At 44.0% G+C, this 15,371-nt stretch overlaps 10 protein-coding genes across 10 annotated transcripts; 5 read left to right on the top strand and 5 right to left on the bottom strand.

Annotated features, from left to right (window-relative positions):
* Positions 1-91: 91 nt before the first annotated feature.
* TOT_010000955 (uncharacterized protein) lies at positions 92-1,294 on the bottom strand (the record flags this gene model as incomplete). Its single annotated transcript, XM_009691506.1, has 1 exon — positions 92-1,294. One exon carries the CDS (start codon positions 1,292-1,294, stop codon positions 92-94), a length of 1,203 nt encoding a protein of 400 aa, XP_009689801.1.
* A 176-nt stretch (positions 1,295-1,470) lies between these two features.
* On the bottom strand, positions 1,471-3,186 carry TOT_010001334 (conserved hypothetical protein; the record flags this gene model as incomplete). The annotated part of the gene is made up of 1 exon (XM_009691507.1): positions 1,471-3,186. One exon carries the CDS (start codon positions 3,184-3,186, stop codon positions 1,471-1,473), a length of 1,716 nt encoding a protein of 571 aa, XP_009689802.1.
* Positions 3,187-3,439: 253 nt separating this feature from the next.
* On the top strand, positions 3,440-4,894 carry TOT_010000957 (RNA pseudouridylate synthase; the record flags this gene model as incomplete). The annotated part of the gene is made up of 3 exons (XM_009691508.1): positions 3,440-3,469; positions 3,508-4,382; positions 4,522-4,894. The coding sequence occupies 3 exons, from the start codon at positions 3,440-3,442 to the stop codon at positions 4,892-4,894; spliced, it is 1,278 nt and encodes a 425-aa protein (XP_009689803.1).
* Positions 4,895-5,007: 113 nt separating this feature from the next.
* TOT_010000958 (uncharacterized protein) lies at positions 5,008-6,996 on the top strand (the record flags this gene model as incomplete). The annotated part of the gene is made up of 7 exons (XM_009691509.1): positions 5,008-5,244; positions 5,277-5,406; positions 5,448-5,643; positions 5,666-5,810; positions 5,843-5,953; positions 5,989-6,365; positions 6,537-6,996. The coding sequence occupies 7 exons, from the start codon at positions 5,008-5,010 to the stop codon at positions 6,994-6,996; spliced, it is 1,656 nt and encodes a 551-aa protein (XP_009689804.1).
* Positions 6,997-7,281: 285 nt separating this feature from the next.
* TOT_010000959 (actin) lies at positions 7,282-8,776 on the bottom strand (the record flags this gene model as incomplete). The annotated part of the gene is made up of 2 exons (XM_009691510.1): positions 7,282-8,418; positions 8,507-8,776. The coding sequence occupies 2 exons, from the start codon at positions 8,774-8,776 to the stop codon at positions 7,282-7,284; spliced, it is 1,407 nt and encodes a 468-aa protein (XP_009689805.1).
* A 146-nt stretch (positions 8,777-8,922) lies between these two features.
* Positions 8,923-10,239, bottom strand: TOT_010000960 (uncharacterized protein; the record flags this gene model as incomplete). The annotated part of the gene is made up of 4 exons (XM_009691511.1): positions 8,923-9,239; positions 9,277-9,468; positions 9,494-10,087; positions 10,212-10,239. The coding sequence occupies 4 exons, from the start codon at positions 10,237-10,239 to the stop codon at positions 8,923-8,925; spliced, it is 1,131 nt and encodes a 376-aa protein (XP_009689806.1).
* A 54-nt stretch (positions 10,240-10,293) lies between these two features.
* TOT_010000961 (conserved hypothetical protein) lies at positions 10,294-11,069 on the top strand (the record flags this gene model as incomplete). Its single annotated transcript, XM_009691512.1, has 3 exons — positions 10,294-10,473; positions 10,558-10,687; positions 10,726-11,069. 3 exons carry the CDS (start codon positions 10,294-10,296, stop codon positions 11,067-11,069), a joined length of 654 nt encoding a protein of 217 aa, XP_009689807.1.
* Positions 11,070-11,139: 70 nt separating this feature from the next.
* TOT_010000962 (uncharacterized protein) lies at positions 11,140-12,154 on the top strand (the record flags this gene model as incomplete). The annotated part of the gene is made up of 4 exons (XM_009691513.1): positions 11,140-11,365; positions 11,424-11,495; positions 11,525-11,625; positions 11,672-12,154. The coding sequence occupies 4 exons, from the start codon at positions 11,140-11,142 to the stop codon at positions 12,152-12,154; spliced, it is 882 nt and encodes a 293-aa protein (XP_009689808.1).
* A 43-nt stretch (positions 12,155-12,197) lies between these two features.
* TOT_010000963 (conserved hypothetical protein) lies at positions 12,198-13,126 on the top strand (the record flags this gene model as incomplete). The annotated part of the gene is made up of 6 exons (XM_009691514.1): positions 12,198-12,387; positions 12,424-12,504; positions 12,569-12,630; positions 12,712-12,742; positions 12,853-12,927; positions 12,978-13,126. 6 exons carry the CDS (start codon positions 12,198-12,200, stop codon positions 13,124-13,126), a joined length of 588 nt encoding a protein of 195 aa, XP_009689809.1.
* Positions 13,127-13,205: 79 nt separating this feature from the next.
* On the bottom strand, positions 13,206-14,971 carry TOT_010001335 (uncharacterized protein; the record flags this gene model as incomplete). The annotated part of the gene is made up of 6 exons (XM_009691515.1): positions 13,206-13,756; positions 13,795-13,930; positions 13,981-14,221; positions 14,254-14,357; positions 14,382-14,557; positions 14,590-14,971. 6 exons carry the CDS (start codon positions 14,969-14,971, stop codon positions 13,206-13,208), a joined length of 1,590 nt encoding a protein of 529 aa, XP_009689810.1.
* Between the last annotated feature and the right edge of the window lie 400 nt (positions 14,972-15,371).

The raw sequence follows: 15,371 nt of genomic DNA on the forward strand, positions 1-15,371 counted from the left end.
CATCGGGATGAGCTGTGCATAGTGTGACAAAAATTAATACTGTACAGAGATGGGTAGTTGTATGCAAAACCAAAAGTGGACAGGCGCGCCACTACTGGTAGTGTTTGAAGCCGAACATCTTCGTCATGTTCATGCGCGACTTGGCCCTCTCCTGGGACAGAGAGTACTGCTCAGCGAAGCGGCGGCCGAGCTGGTAGTCATGGCCGCCGCCCATCTGGCGAATCTGCGTCTTGACGTCCTGAGGGTTAATGGCGATGGTCTTGAGGAGGTTGATGAGGTAAAGGAGCTCCTGGTCAGACTCGTCGCCGTCAAACTCCCTTACGAGAATGGCGTTCTCCTCCTGGAGGGAGCAGGCGACCCTGTCGTGGTCGACGAGAATGACGCGGTTGAGGTTACGGCCGAGCCGCGAAAGGTCTTTGACGTAGCCGCCCTTGAACTTGCGGCAGTGGTCGCGGTGGATGCACCCGATCACGGGAAGACCCCAAAGGTTCGCAACGTCGTAGGCGACGGGGTACGGGTCGTCGGACCAAATCACAATCTCGAAGTAGTTGATCAGCTCCTTGAAAAACTTGTCCGCGTACGGGCGCTTCTTCACCTGCCAGCCGAGCTTCCGGTCGTACTCCATCTTCGCGATCACCTTGTCGAGGTCGACGACGAGCGTGGGCAGGTTCGGCGGGTACTTGAGCTCGTCGAAGTCCGGCAGCAGAGGGCTGTTGTCCGGCGGGAACAGCTCCTCGATCTTGTCGTACACGTACTGCGTCAGGTCGTCGAGGACCTGCGAGAGCTTGTAGTGCTTCAGCTCCTCGCGCCTCTCGACGTAGTAGGAGAGCAGAATCCCCGAGAATACGAGCGTTGCGCCGCCGTACATCCCGGCGGGAACGTACTTGAAGAGCTTGTTCTCGGGCTTCTTATCGCCGTTGTCGCCGCTACCAGATCCCTCGTCACTTTTTGACTCCTGACCTGAATCGGCCCTAGATTCTTCGTCACTTTCTTCCCTAGACCCCTTTGTTTGTTCGTCTTTTGGGGACAGTGTCACCGCACGCTTCTGGCTCTTAACAAATGGATTGCCGAGGGATTCCTCTTTAATTTTATCAACTAATGTGTTTGATTTAAATGTAAACTTTGATCTTGTCGAATAACTGTGCTTTGGAAATCGGTTAACGACTAAATTGTCAATACGGTTGCTAATGGCACGTGTATGATTATTTACGGACGAAAACAAGCCTGAAGACCTACTTTTACAAAAAAAACTATTAATACAGCATAGGCTTCTCCTTAACATACTTTTGTACATGTTTGCGATAGGGTAGAGTTAAATATTACTGTTAGGAATCCGAGCCACCCAACGAGGCGACTATACAATTTATGTTTTGACAGCCACACACTGTTATGAAAATAAACATACAATCTGGCACATTTGCTTACACACAGTTGTTTACTTAAAATATTAGTTCTTAAATTTGCAACATTTTACAAATCCTCTTCACTTAGTGCGTACTTCAAATGTGACTTCCACACGTTCCTACTCGCCTTCTCCAGTATTGCCTTCCCCTTGTCGGGGTGCGTGCTGCAGATCACCTGCGTGGTCAGGTCGTTCAGGAAGCGCTCCTTCACCCTCCTTTGCGTCATTCTGACCTGGTCGAACTGCGACTTGCTCAAAAAGGGCAGGATCGCCGTGTATCCCAGGTACGGGTTCTGGTAGTCCACCTTCGTGTCCCCCAGGATCTCCTCCTTTTTGAGAATCGCGCCCTTCTCTGTCATGTACAGTGGTACCGGCCCCTTCGGGTAGCACGTTTCAATCCAGCTTCTTTTGCACTTCTCCAGGTTTTCCTCGATTTCGACCGACTTCGGGAACACTGTGAGCAGGATGTTGTTGTAGCACTTCGGCTCAATGCCCGCCTCGATCATCTTCGGGTTCTTCAGCCTCCAGCGTATTTCCGAGTTCTGGTTTAGTGCGACGTTGGTATAGCGCTTCCCTCCGAGCACCGTCAGCAGCGGCTCCTTCAGCGCCGTGAGTGGCATTGTGAACTCTCTGTGCATGATCCACTGGAACTTCAGCGACGTTCTCGCTCCTGTGTTGTTCAGGAACTCGACGTCTGGGTACTCCGAGAGGAACTTGATGATGCCGCACACCGTCAGCGAGAACGCTCCCGAGACCCTCGAGAGCACTATTGCGATAACGCTCCTCTCCTCATCTTCCTCTTCCTCTTCCTCCTTCCTTTTTTCCGGTTCTTCCACTGGCTCATATATTTTCGACTCTAGCTCCATTCTTTCCTGCTTCACTTTGATCTCCAGGTCCTCCACCTTCAACTCGTCCATGTTATTAAGGTCCAGCTCTATCTTCGTCTCACTGGCCGCTGGCACTTCGTACTTTTTAACCCGCACATCCAGCAAACTGTCTCCGTAGATCGGCATGAGCATCTTCTCAGCGACCACGTCGTACAGGTCCTGGTCTATCTCGAGTACGAAGTGCGTGGGATAGTCTACGTTACTTCCGAACCTGTGTATAAATGACGGGAAGTACAGGTCCACTTGGTCCGGCAGTTCAAAGCACTCCAGGTCCAGCCCGTTTAGCAGCGTTTGCATCTTTCTATTTTTCACGCACGCACTCACGAACCCGTGGCCGCAGAATGGGCACGCCTTTTTATCCTCCAGGTCATAAATTTCAAACGGTTCATCGTTCGTTGACTTTTCGTCGAAATCCGGCAGGCTCTCTCCCAAACACTCCTGGAGGCAGTTTTTACATCCGCTGCATCCGCACCTTGCTGAACATTTTACAAGGAAAGGCTGATTTAGGGGTTTATGGCACAGTTGACAGATGAGGGAAATTGGAAACTTTTTCAACTTTTTCGTATCTCCAGCAAAGTCAGGTTCAATCTGGGTCTTTGCTTCGTGCACAATCGGCTTACTGGGCGTCCAGGCAACTCTGTTGATTATTAGCCTTGACCCGGTGTGAACCACGATGTTATCATCTAGAGGCTGGAGTTCATCTGGCTTGTTATCGTCGTACAGTGATATCAGCAAGTTGGTTTTCCTGGCAAACTCCCTCATTAAACTGGTTTCCTGTGCGATCATGATCTTTAAATCCGATATTAGAACTCCGGCATTCGTATCTAGCTGTAGTTCACGCCATATGTTTCGTTCACTACCGAAACGGTAGAATATATGCCCAGATTCGTCCTTCATTTTAAAAATTAAATTAAATGAAACATATATAATACATATTTAAAAGGCAGAATCGATTGAAATATATTTCAAAAATAAAGAATAAAAATTCTGTTATATGGTGTACGTAAATTTACTATTTGATAAAAATTTATAATGAATGAAACACATTTTTATATTGATTATAATTTATCTCAGTGTATTGTATAATATTAATGTAGTTTGTTTTAGATTCCATAAAAACAGGAATCTTGTGTATAATAGTTGTAATTACATGAAAAGAAAGCTAAACGAAATTCAAGAGGTATGTATATTTATTTTAATAATAAAATACACGTTTAGGATGCTTCTTCTCAGGATTTAATTGAAGAAAACCCCTATAGGATTGTAAACGGATATAGATTAGTCGTTCCATATTTAAACGTATATAAAACCTATGTTAAGCAGAGATGGATGGGAAAACAACTATACAATGTCTTGACGGATGAATTTGCAGCATTTAATGACGAATATATAAGGTACGCTTCGTCGAGGAATAAGATAAAGGTGTTTGACAAGGACGATAGAGATATATACCCAAACAGTCCAGCAAAGGTCCTAGTTCACAAGCTAAAGCCGAACGAAAAAATAGTACACTACGCATCAGTCCATGAACCAATATCTCTACACACACATATAAGAGTTCTTCACGAAGACGAAGACTACATAGTGGTATCGAAGCCAACGAGCTTACCAGTGTATAGAACAGGCACGTATAAATATAACACACTAATAGAGGTGCTGAAACACGAAGTGGACTGTTGCAAAAATTTGGACCTATATCCAGTGCACAGAATAGATAAACTCGTCTCAGGAATAGTGGCCTTTGCAAAGAGTAGTAGAGCAGCAACAGTGTTATCGCAAAGTTTAAGGGATAAGTCAGTAAGGAAGGTATATATAGCAAGGGTTAGGGGTAACTTCTGGGAATTTATGAGAAAAGCTGAAGAGTGTGAAGATGATGAGAATATAGATGATGAAAAGTTGAGTAAAATAGTTACACACCACGGGTATATACATCCAATATCAATAAAACTGAGCAAGCACGAGTTCACAGACAAGTGTTTAAACAGTAAATACAAACCAGCAACGACGAGGTTCAGGTTTATAGCACACAACAAGGACCTGGATGAATCACTAATACTGGTATCGCCAATAACGGGAAGAACACACCAAATAAGGTATTTATAGAGAAATAGAAGTTATGAGATGACTAGACTAATAGTAATATAATTATGTACTAATTATGGTTATATAATGACATATTTGATTGAATTAAATGGGTTGAGACAAGTTTAACCAAAATATAAAATTATTCAGAGCACACCTTAAATTTTTGGGCCACGCAATATCAAACGATCCATCATACAACAATGGGCACTGCACAGACAGTAGTGAATATTTTAGGGAAATACCAACGTTGAACTGGCAAGTAGACGAGGAAGGCAATTGGTGCATTCCGGAGATAGGATTTTACGACAACACGGAAAATAAGCCCACGAAGGAAGAAACAATGTATCACATAGGACTCAACAATAAGTCAGACGACACACTGACGAAAACAGGAATATTTCTGCACTCGTTGAGATATATCTGGGATAAGCACTTTGATGTGTCAGATTCATTGCCGAAGTGGGTGGACAAGTTTGATATAGACGGAAAATTGGACGTAACGAAACTGAACATGTGGTGAACACACGAGCGACATAGTTCGGAAAAACAAATAATATACTTTTATTCGTAATGATTTTGTACAATTTAGCGTTTTTAATTTATTTTAAAAATATGTAAACATAGAATATAGGAATGTCGACTCGTCAAATTAAAAGGTTACAGAGAATTGCGAAGGGCGACGAGTCGGATACGTCTGAGGAAGAAACGCCACAAAAACTAACACCGTACGCCAATAAGCCTAAGTATTCATTCAACCTTTTGGCAGAAGATAGCGACTCGGATCAGAGTTCATCTGCAGATGAAGAACAAGTCAACGGAGTGGAAGATCACGAAAAACCACAGGATTCCACTCCCAAATCTAAAGAAGAGGTTTGGTAGATGTTAAAAATAAACGGTTATAGGTTTCTGATGAATCTGACTGGGAAAAGTTGTTAAACGAAATACAGGATCAAACGTCGGTAACAGATGAACAAGCAAATATGGTATACGATCACTTTTTATCATCACCAATGCACTATTTTAAGACGAAAGGTATGTGTTAGTCTGTTTATAGTAAAAATTAAAATTATTAGACCAAATGGAGAAAGGAAAGACAAAGTATTCAAAAAAGTCCTCTTTTCAGTCGCCATCAAGGTACTGGTTGGCGCCAGGTCTTAGTACCAGGGAGTATATGCAGTTGAGAACCGTATCGTCGACGCAGATGGAAGTTGAAGTGAAGCCGGACCCGCACACAGGCAGAGATAAGTTTGAACTGAGCCTGACGAGACTGTAAGTTTAAAGTAAATTAAAGCGATACACGAAGGTACCGGGAGATAGACGACATATGTTCGTCGGCAGTGCAGTCACACGACTTTGAGCTGTTCAGAAGCCTACTGAGGGCACACCCATGTCACCTGGGACTGCTGATAAGAGGAAGTTGCATAAACACAATATCAGTAAGTTAAAGTGATAAAAAATGAGTCCTTAGAGTAACCACCAGGAGGCGTTTACGCACCTGGACATGGCGGTGAAGATATTGCAGACAGTGTTGCCACACAGCTTCTCAATATATCGCAAAAATAAAGCAAACATGCCAAACGTAAGATCACAAAGCTGAAATTATAATGTGTGCAGGTGTGGCTGCCCAGCGAGAGCGGAGACAACAAACTGGTGTACAGACTGCTGCTGCTGTACATGATATCTCTGGAGAGGAAGGGGCAGTGGCAAACGTCGCTGGCAATATGTAAGCTGCTGATGGCAATGGACACTCCCGAGGACGCAGCGCACGCACTGCTGCACGTGGACATGTACCTGCTCAACTGCTTCGTAGAAAAAAGGTCAATATCGACGTTCGTGTACAACTACCACGAGCTGGTAAACCGAACGCTGCCTCCGCTGTTCTGGTTCCTGCCGAATTTTGCACTGACGTTGCCGCTGCAGCTGTTCCTGGACCTGACTAAGCCAGTGGATAACCTGATGGACCAGTACGAAGTGCTGAGAGACTTTTTAATGTACCTGCTGTGCCTGGAGGAAGTCGACGAGAACTACGATAAGGATGGAAACGTCCAGGACAATGAAAACAACCAGAGCAACATGAACTACCAGGATAACCGTGACGATGAAAACGACCAGGAGGACGAAGACGAGGGGGGATTCACATTTAACCCGAAGCTGGAGCTTAGCGAGCACATGGAGCTGATAGACTGCATGGGCAAGTACGCGCCGTACATGTTCCTTCTGAGGGCACTGATACAGTACCCGCTCTTCATAGTGAAAATGGCGGAGCGCACAGGCTCGTCGCCGGAGCTGAGGGCATGTTTATCAGAGTACCCGTTCAACAAGGCGAAGCTGCTGGAAAACGAGGACTACGACCGCATGGACTACCAGCTGATTAGATGCTACACGCACAAGTGCGGGGACCTGTGGAGTGGAAGCAACGCCACGTTTCTGGCGACAACGGCGACCCTGCTGGCGGAAATGTACCAGGATGGGGACGTCAGAGATGTAATAGACGCGTTCGAGGACCTGTGGACTGAATACGCGGAGGAAATAGAACTCCCGGAGACGCTGAAGAGCGTGTCAGTCACTGAGTTCGATTTGGCAAACTACTCACTGCCGGCGGATCTAGAGCCCCCGATTTAAGAAGGTACACTCTGATCCAGGGGAAAACTCCACACCAGGTTGCCATAGTGAACTCCGTTCAAAAGTATGTACAATATTATGAAGCTAATGTAATAGCGAATAAACATGGATTCCTTTGCAGATTTTTTATGTGATGCTTAAGCATAGATTTGTTAGTAGATTTTGGGCAGGTATTATTTTAAAAATACACACCTGTGTGTTGATGCACACATATGCGTTATAAAGGTATGGTGTCTAAAATGTAATTAAAATCACGATAATTAGAGAGGGGAACATTAAAAGGGATCACGGCCACTTTCTCTGTAAGGCGCGACTGATCCCGAACTCCTGGATGTCGGATCTCGTGATGCACAGGGTGGCGAATCCACCGAGCGATGAGAGAATGGAGGCCCCGATAAAACTGCTGAACTGCTGTTCATTGCCGCCAATCGCCATGAAGGTGGGCTTCTCCTCGAGCTTCTTGGACTTCAAAAAGTCGTCGAAGTCCCTCTGGACTATGGGTATCAGGGCAGGGTGCCTGGTGCAGCCGCCAGTGAAGATCACCTGTTTCATGGCAGGGGTGGCGTCAAGGCCGCCCTCGAAGTCAATCAACGAAGCCCAGGAGTCAGTCAGCAACTTAGAGAGGCCCTGGTTCTTGGAAAGAAGAGAGTCAATGGAGGAGTCGTCGTTCGGATTGAAAAACGACTTGGAAATGTGCAACTTGTTCAGGTCAGACTTGCTGTGCAGGTACTTCTTCTGGTTAAAGATGCAGCAGCAGAAGATGCCGCAGAGCGACTTGCTGTGCTCCACGTCCAGGTAGTTGCCGTCGGGGAGGGCGTAGCAGTATGACTCGTCGTTCGAGTGCTGGACGTTGATGCTATCGTTTAATATGATACAGGTCTCCTTCAGAACCGAGGTCGCGTAGAGCGTGGACCAGTGGTAGTAGTCCGGGTGCACGAAGGGCAGCTTCCTCGTCGTAATGTTCTTCGTCATCGAGTTGACGTCGTCCTTCTTATGGTGCTTTGAGGGCGGCTCCGAAGTCTCCGCGTTCTGGTTTTTGCAGTACTCGTAGGAAGGCCTGACTGTGATGCCCACTGACGTCAGGTACGAGTGGAAAATGCGGTCTATTATCGAGCCTCCCACCGGCTCCTCGCGCACTGAGTCCTGGAGCGTGTAGCCGTCCACTACGGGCGCGACGTTGGTGCAGGAGCCGCCGACGTCCACGACGACTCCGCTGGTGCAGGCGCTCGCGTAGCAGGTGAGCGCCGACCTTTTACACATTAGCAAATTTTCGACCTTAAAGGTCTCCGATAGAATCTCCGCAAACGATTCCCTAAATTTCGGGTTATGTAGAGTGGGCTCTGAGACGATAACCGAGGATTCTTGGATGGCCTCGTCGAGGCCCTTTACGCCCATACAGCCGTCCAAAAGTCGTTCGACAAGCTGAAAATTTAATAAATTCTGCACAGTACGTGTTTATATAAATATGTACGTGGTTATATTTGTGATTATTTCTAGTGTGAGCACTTACATTGGCATCTACCTCAAAGCCCTTCTGCCCATACGTAATTGCGGGCACAGGTATGACATTGTCATGTTTATCTCTAGGATTTAGTGGGAAAATTGTGTATTCTAGTGGATTTTGTCCTGATCCTCCTGTAAAATCGCAAAGATCGCCTTTGGAGTCCTTCATCAGTGGTTTCCCTATAACTGGAGGTACGAAGAAGCTGGGATTTTTATCTCCCGCTCTTCCTACTCTAAACGAGACAGTTCCGAAGTCTAAAATGAGAGGCTTCTCCATTTGAAACTGCGAGGAACAATTTTTTAGTAACCGCTGCGTACACGACATCACACTACACATGAAAGGAAGGCAAGTGAAAACTCACAAGAGTGAGCCAAATCTCAAATAAATACCGTGTAAAATCGCAAATTAGTTTTTAAACATTATCACACTTCTTCGTCTGCCGTTAAGATAGACTTAAAGTTGTTCGGCTGCTCCAGTATCTCAACCTCAGATATGATTATCCTATCTGTATGAGGGTACAGGAACAGCAGGACTAGCTGCACGAACCCGCTCAGCACTCCCAGAAAGTTCGGGCCGATGACCAGCAGATCCCAAATGATGAACCCGTAGCAGAACATGAAGAACGCGCATATGAAGTTGCCTATTGAGATCTCAGTGGGCATCGTCGACGTGTTTCTCGACTGCAATATCTCGTTGATGGACACCAGCGGTGACACGTACGATATTGCAAGCAGTGACCCTATTCATATTGATCTGTGTGTAATGTGTGTGCTTACCTCCGAACAGACCGACCACGGTCAAAAAGGCAGGGAACGACAGCACAAAGTACAGAATGAGCAGGAGTACGGCGAGTCCTAAGGACACTTTACTCGATATGTTTAAAATTAGTCTCTGTGTCTGGTCCGTACAGTACTTAGAGAACATCCAAATTCCGACTAAGTTGATGATGGCTCCTGAGCACGCGTTAACTAAATTCCGTAAAAAATAAAATACCTGGAAAGTTTGAAAAGATGAGAATCCAGTTTGTGGTTAACGTTGCGTATAGCGACCATAGAAGTGAGGAAACGGCCGATGTGATGAAATTGAGCGACTTAAGATTTCTAGTCGACTTGTCCTTCCTTATTGTTATCAAGCAGTTGAGAGGAATCATCTGAGTGAGTATTGATGACAGCACTGCTCCAACTCTAACCAAGAACCTGAAGTCGCTCTTTATAAATCTGACTATTTTCATTAAAAATGTTTCATCTTTGTCCTTGACGTCCTCGTCCTCCTTACCGGGTCCATTTTTGAAGTCCTTATCGCTAATAGGAAGAGTAGTATCAACATTTTTAATCTCTATTTTCTGCTCGTTCTGGTTCGGGATGTTTACAGTGATTGTGGCGATGGTCGCGTCCTTGGTTTTCGGTGAGTCCTTCACGTCACTGGTATTAGGCTTCGCTTCCTCAACTTTAATATCCGAAGATTTCGCATCGGAACCTTTCGTTTCATTATTCACCTTTATTTCTATGACTTTGGTCTCAGAAGTGGGATTTGAGTCCTTAGGGCTGATGGTAGCAGTGACAGTGGCTGTATTGGCGCTATCATCGGCTGCGATAAAAAAAATATTTAATTTAAAACAATCCAAAAGACAAACAATTAAATAAAAACAATATATTAAATTCATTTTAATTTGACATTTTATAAAACTGTACAATGAACCAAGTGGAATCACCACAACTAATTATGCAAATTTGAAACATTCGATCCCAATATTGATTTGGTGTATTTTTGTTTGCTGTTAATGTGATTGGTTGATGGAGATAGTTTCACACCCATCTAAGCAAAATCATTGTTTACTAGGAGATTTCTACTACGGTTATTTGATACCGACAGTGATTTGTGGAAGATCACAATCATTCAAACGAGACATAAGTGGCTTCATCGCAAACTGGTGTGAAGAAATACTAAAAGAAGATATAAATAAAACAGTAAAAGTGTGTGCAAATTAAATAATTTGAATACAATTGTTTGTGTAAATAAATGACAGTTTAAATTCCATTTTTAATATAAATTTTTAGGATTATCCAGATTTTGGATTGGAGAAGCTAGGAGAAAGCTTCAGAGATCATATGTTTTCAAAATTACTGGTTCTGTCGCCAAAAGAAAACCTAGTGGACGCCTGGCAAGTACTTTGGGGAGTTTGGTCAGGTACGTATTGCACAACGTGATAAAAAAAGTGCACTTAGACGTTTTTAAAAACACATCGGAGGATAAATCGGCAGATTACACACTGGTGTTTAAAGCGTCGTGTATATTCTTGATGCTTTATTTGTATTTCTCGCAATCAGGAGCACACAATTTGGCAATTCCATTGAGTTTAGGTAAGCTAAAAGGATTTAAATTGGATTCAGATACGTTTAATAAGTGTTTGGAGATATCGCATGAGGTGTTGAGAGAATATAAAATAACCTCAGTGTTTAACGTTTTAAATTACATGGTCAATCACAAGTGCTTTACATTCTCGTTGTACGACGGTGTGCAGTATTTATACCAAGATAAATTTGGAAGACCACTAAAAATAAATAAATAAATAAAGTGGCATAAATAAAAGGAAGATTTTAAAGCTAAAGTAAACAGTAAACAAAAGGTAAAAGATAAAAATGGTAGTATTTGGCCAAGTGGTCATTGGACCACCGGGGAGTGGTAAATCGACATACTGCGCAGCAATGCAGCAGAAACTCAATTCATTGAATCGCAAATGTATAGTAATCAATTTAGACCCTCAAGTAACACTGAAGGAACTGCCGTACGAGCCGACCATAGACGTGTGTAACCTGATAGACTCGGAGAGAGTGTCAAAAGCATTTAGCCTAGGACCAAACTCAAGTATAATATATACAAGTATTCACACACACTAAAGTAACAAGTTTAAACAATTGTGTAGCACTGGTGTATTGTATGGAGTACCTGCTGGAGAATATAGACTGGCTGTTGGAGGAGATATCGAAAAATAAAGGTAAACGGCGTTGCAAATAGGGATTGTAGACTCGTATCTGCTGTATGACCTGCCGGGACAAGTGGAGCTGTTCGTACACAATAACGCAACAAAAGACATCGTGGCGAGACTGGAAAAGGCGAATCAGCGAGTAAGTGTACGAGACCACTGAGAGGAATCTAATAAAATTGATGTAGCTGGTGCTGATAAACCTGGTGGACTCGACGCTGTGCACGGACCCGTTCAAGTACGTGGCAGCAATGCTGTCGTCACTGAGCAGCCAAATCTTCATACAACTGCCACACATCAACGTGCTGAGCAAGCTGCGACTGCTGAAGAGGCTTAAAAACGACCTCGCGTACAGGCTGGAGTACTATACACAGGCGCAGGACCTCCAGGAGCTCCTGGAAGTGCTGAGAAGAGGTATCCACATCCCAAATTCGCAAAAATTCGAGAGATTCACCTCGACGTTGTGCGAGATAATAGAAGATTTTAATCTCGTCTCGTTTTGCACTGCGGATGTGGAAGATGAGGTGTCGCTGGAGAGGCTGCTGTCGAGCGCCGATAGAGCCGTGGGATACATCCCTTTCAACGAAGGCGACGTGTATTTTGACTTAAAATCAAAAGTATACAACGACCTCGCGGAATTTGACGATAGTTCGGAAGATTCCGGTGACTAGACTTCTAGTGCTGCATTAGTTACATGCTACGACAAACCTCAATATGGCTTCACAAAACAATCATAAGTTACATAATTTCATATTTAAAAATGTAAACACCAATATGGGAAAGGCGGCAGGGAATTTAGTGATGTCCAAAATACGTGTCAAGAACACGTTCATGAACCTGCCGGAGGACCAGGAGTGCACGGGCACGGCGATATACAAATCGCTATCGATGCCAACCCTGGAAGGTAAGCAGATTTTGAGTTGATTCACAGCCCTTTCAGATAACTTTAACCAGTGGTACATTTACAACCTCCCCTGCTTTGAGGACAGGGAACACTGCAAGCAGTTGATGTTTAACTCAGGTATTTCGAGCGCGATTACTAGTTAGATAAGAGTTAAATTAATTTTAATTTACTATTAACCCAGAAAACGATAATTCCGGCGTCCACTCTATGCTGAAGCCAGCATCCATGTTCAAGTACAACCAGGTTTGCATTTAGTCTAATCCGGGCCCATGGGCAATTTTAACTGAAAATTTAAGCCAGGAAAAATTAATGCCTTTTTAGGAGCGTGCACATTCCGATGCTACCCATTCCAACGGTGAGTTAAGGCGTATAGCTTACTTATGAGGAATCCTACACGTTACTCCTATTTCGGCGCCTCGCAGTTTCCAAATGCAAACATCACCGGAATTTAATTTTATTTTCCAGAATGTATACCTCTGGACGACAATGGAAAGCTCACTTCTATTGGATCGGTACGCCACCTCATAGGCGACTGTAAGCGTAAGTGCAAATAGATATGCCCAAATAGACTCGACTAACGCCCTTTTCAGCCTGCGCATTCAACAGACACCATACGAAGACGTGTATGAATGGGATACGCTGCAACTTCTGTAAGTTTGAAATTCGTAACATCCACACAGGCCACTTCGATCACACGGCAAAGCGCAAAACACGATTCCGAATTCCTCGGAACCACTGAATCGCTCCAGCACACACAGCCCATTGTCTTCAACAGATTCACACATTTTAAAATCGTTGAGTGCATTCTACAAACTATATTATGTCATGGGTATTTTCATGTTAAGATGGGTTCGCAAGTAGTGCATCCCGCCGGCGACAGAGTAGCAAAGTGTGTCATGGTGCCTCTGACTACGCGACAGCGAATTCCTGATGGAATCCGCGGCGACTCGCGAACTGATCCCCTTTCTGCAAATTGTGAGTATCATTACCCTACAGTTGTGGCTTGCTTGTCCACCTGATTTTGTTATTGCGTCCATTTTTTCTTCAAATGTGTCCTGGCTGAGTCCTGAGTTCAAAACGTAGTCCACTGGCCAGTTTATTGAGCCCGGCAGGTGGCAGATGTGGTAGTGTGCTGAGGCCCTAACGTCGACCAAGTATACCAGGAACTCTACTCCTTTTTCGTCCAGCCTGATTCTGTCCTTCTCGACAATCAACTTGTTTGATACTGGTAATCCTTTTTGGACTGAGTCCATGTAAATGTGCCAGAATTCTTCCGGGCTTATCGCCAAGTCGTCCCGTTCCAAATTCAACTCCCTGTCCACACACTCGTGCATATTCAGACTTATGGGCTTCGCGTTATCTCCGCAAACTAAAAATTGTTTTATTATAACATTTATTTTTACTAACCCTTGCAACCCCTGTTTCTCGATAGTTCCAGGGTCCTGAACGGATTCCTCGAGTTAACTGCGTCATAGATCAACAGGCGACCTGGCGATAGCGTCGTATCAAACGTGCCAGCGCATATTTTCAGCACTTCCGTTGCCTGTATCCCATTAGTCGCGTTCAAAGGCCGTCAAATAACTATTTTGGTACCTGAATCGTTCCCAGAATCCCGGGTATAGATCCCAGGACTCCGGCCGCACTGCAGGCGTTTTTTACGAATGATATTGACGGGTTCCCGTCTTCGGGGCATATGCAGCGGAAACATGGTATTTTTTCGTCGTGGAAGTCCTTCAGCAGCCTATTGAACACCATCAGCTGCCCCTGCGACCGTATACAGCTGGCCACGACGTACGGCTTATTGTACAGTATGCACGCGTCGTTTATTAAATACCTAATCAGAGCGTTATCGCCTTCCCAAATTACTTGGTCTGCGGATTGTCCGACGCATCGACTATCACGTCATAAAGAGGTAGAATCTCGTGCGCCTCCTTCACTCCAAAGAAGAACTCGTACGAAATATACTTGCCCTAATATGCTTTTATTTATCACACACACCTTACGTTAGGATTCATCTTCAGCAGCCTATCTCTCGCGGACCTGGCCTTGTTCATTCCGACGTTGGCTTCATCGTGTATTATTTGCCTAAAATTTTGTGAACTTGCACCAAAGTCATACCTGTGCAAATTCGACACCTCTACCACATCTCCGTCAATGATTCCAATTATACCTAATCATATATATAGGTAGAAATATGAATACCTATCCCTGAAGACGCCAGGTACATTAGCAGCGGAGATCCGAGACCACCGGCGCCTATTACAAGCACAGCCGACGTGGATATGGAGTGATATATTGAACCGGAGTTTGATGATTTAGAAAAGTTGTGAAGGGCTATGTACTGTGCACTGTATCTGTTGGACGTCTCCACGTTCATGGACGAGCAGAAGGGAAGAGAATTGTTTTTACAATCGAACGTGGAGCCTTCAGCCAACATAAAAGAAGGAATCCACCTCGGCCTTTTGACTAAATACTCGTCCAGGGGAATAGAATCATCGGATTCGGTTGCCAGCCTTAAGCAACCGTGAGACTTGGACTTATCCAATTCAATCGATAAAAGCTGACATTCCTCAACAGATGTCATGTTATTTGTGGTTTATATATTTATTTAAAGAAAATAAAACTCCATTCACAATAATGTAACAGTTTACAAAAATGAAGATGAATAAAATATATATATCATAATTGAAATTAAGTTTTATAAAATACAATCTTATAAAACAACTAAATTCTAATATAGAATTGAACAAGTAATATAGACCCTCACTAAAACCTCTAAAAATATGAAGGAATGAATAAATAATAATAATTCTGCTTCCCCACGGGTGTTAAAATTGGTCATACATTTATAATAATAAATCATAATTTTGATTCTATAAAACAATGTGTATTCAAATGCATGAATAGTTTTGATTGATTTGAATTGTCTTATACATATAATAGCCGTTCTATTAATTGTTATAATTTCACAACATACGGGCTCA

Source organism: Theileria orientalis, chromosome 1 (assembly GCF_000740895.1).
Source record: "Theileria orientalis strain Shintoku DNA, chromosome 1, complete genome".
In the NCBI taxonomy this organism is placed as follows: domain Eukaryota; phylum Apicomplexa; class Aconoidasida; order Piroplasmida; family Theileriidae; genus Theileria; species Theileria orientalis.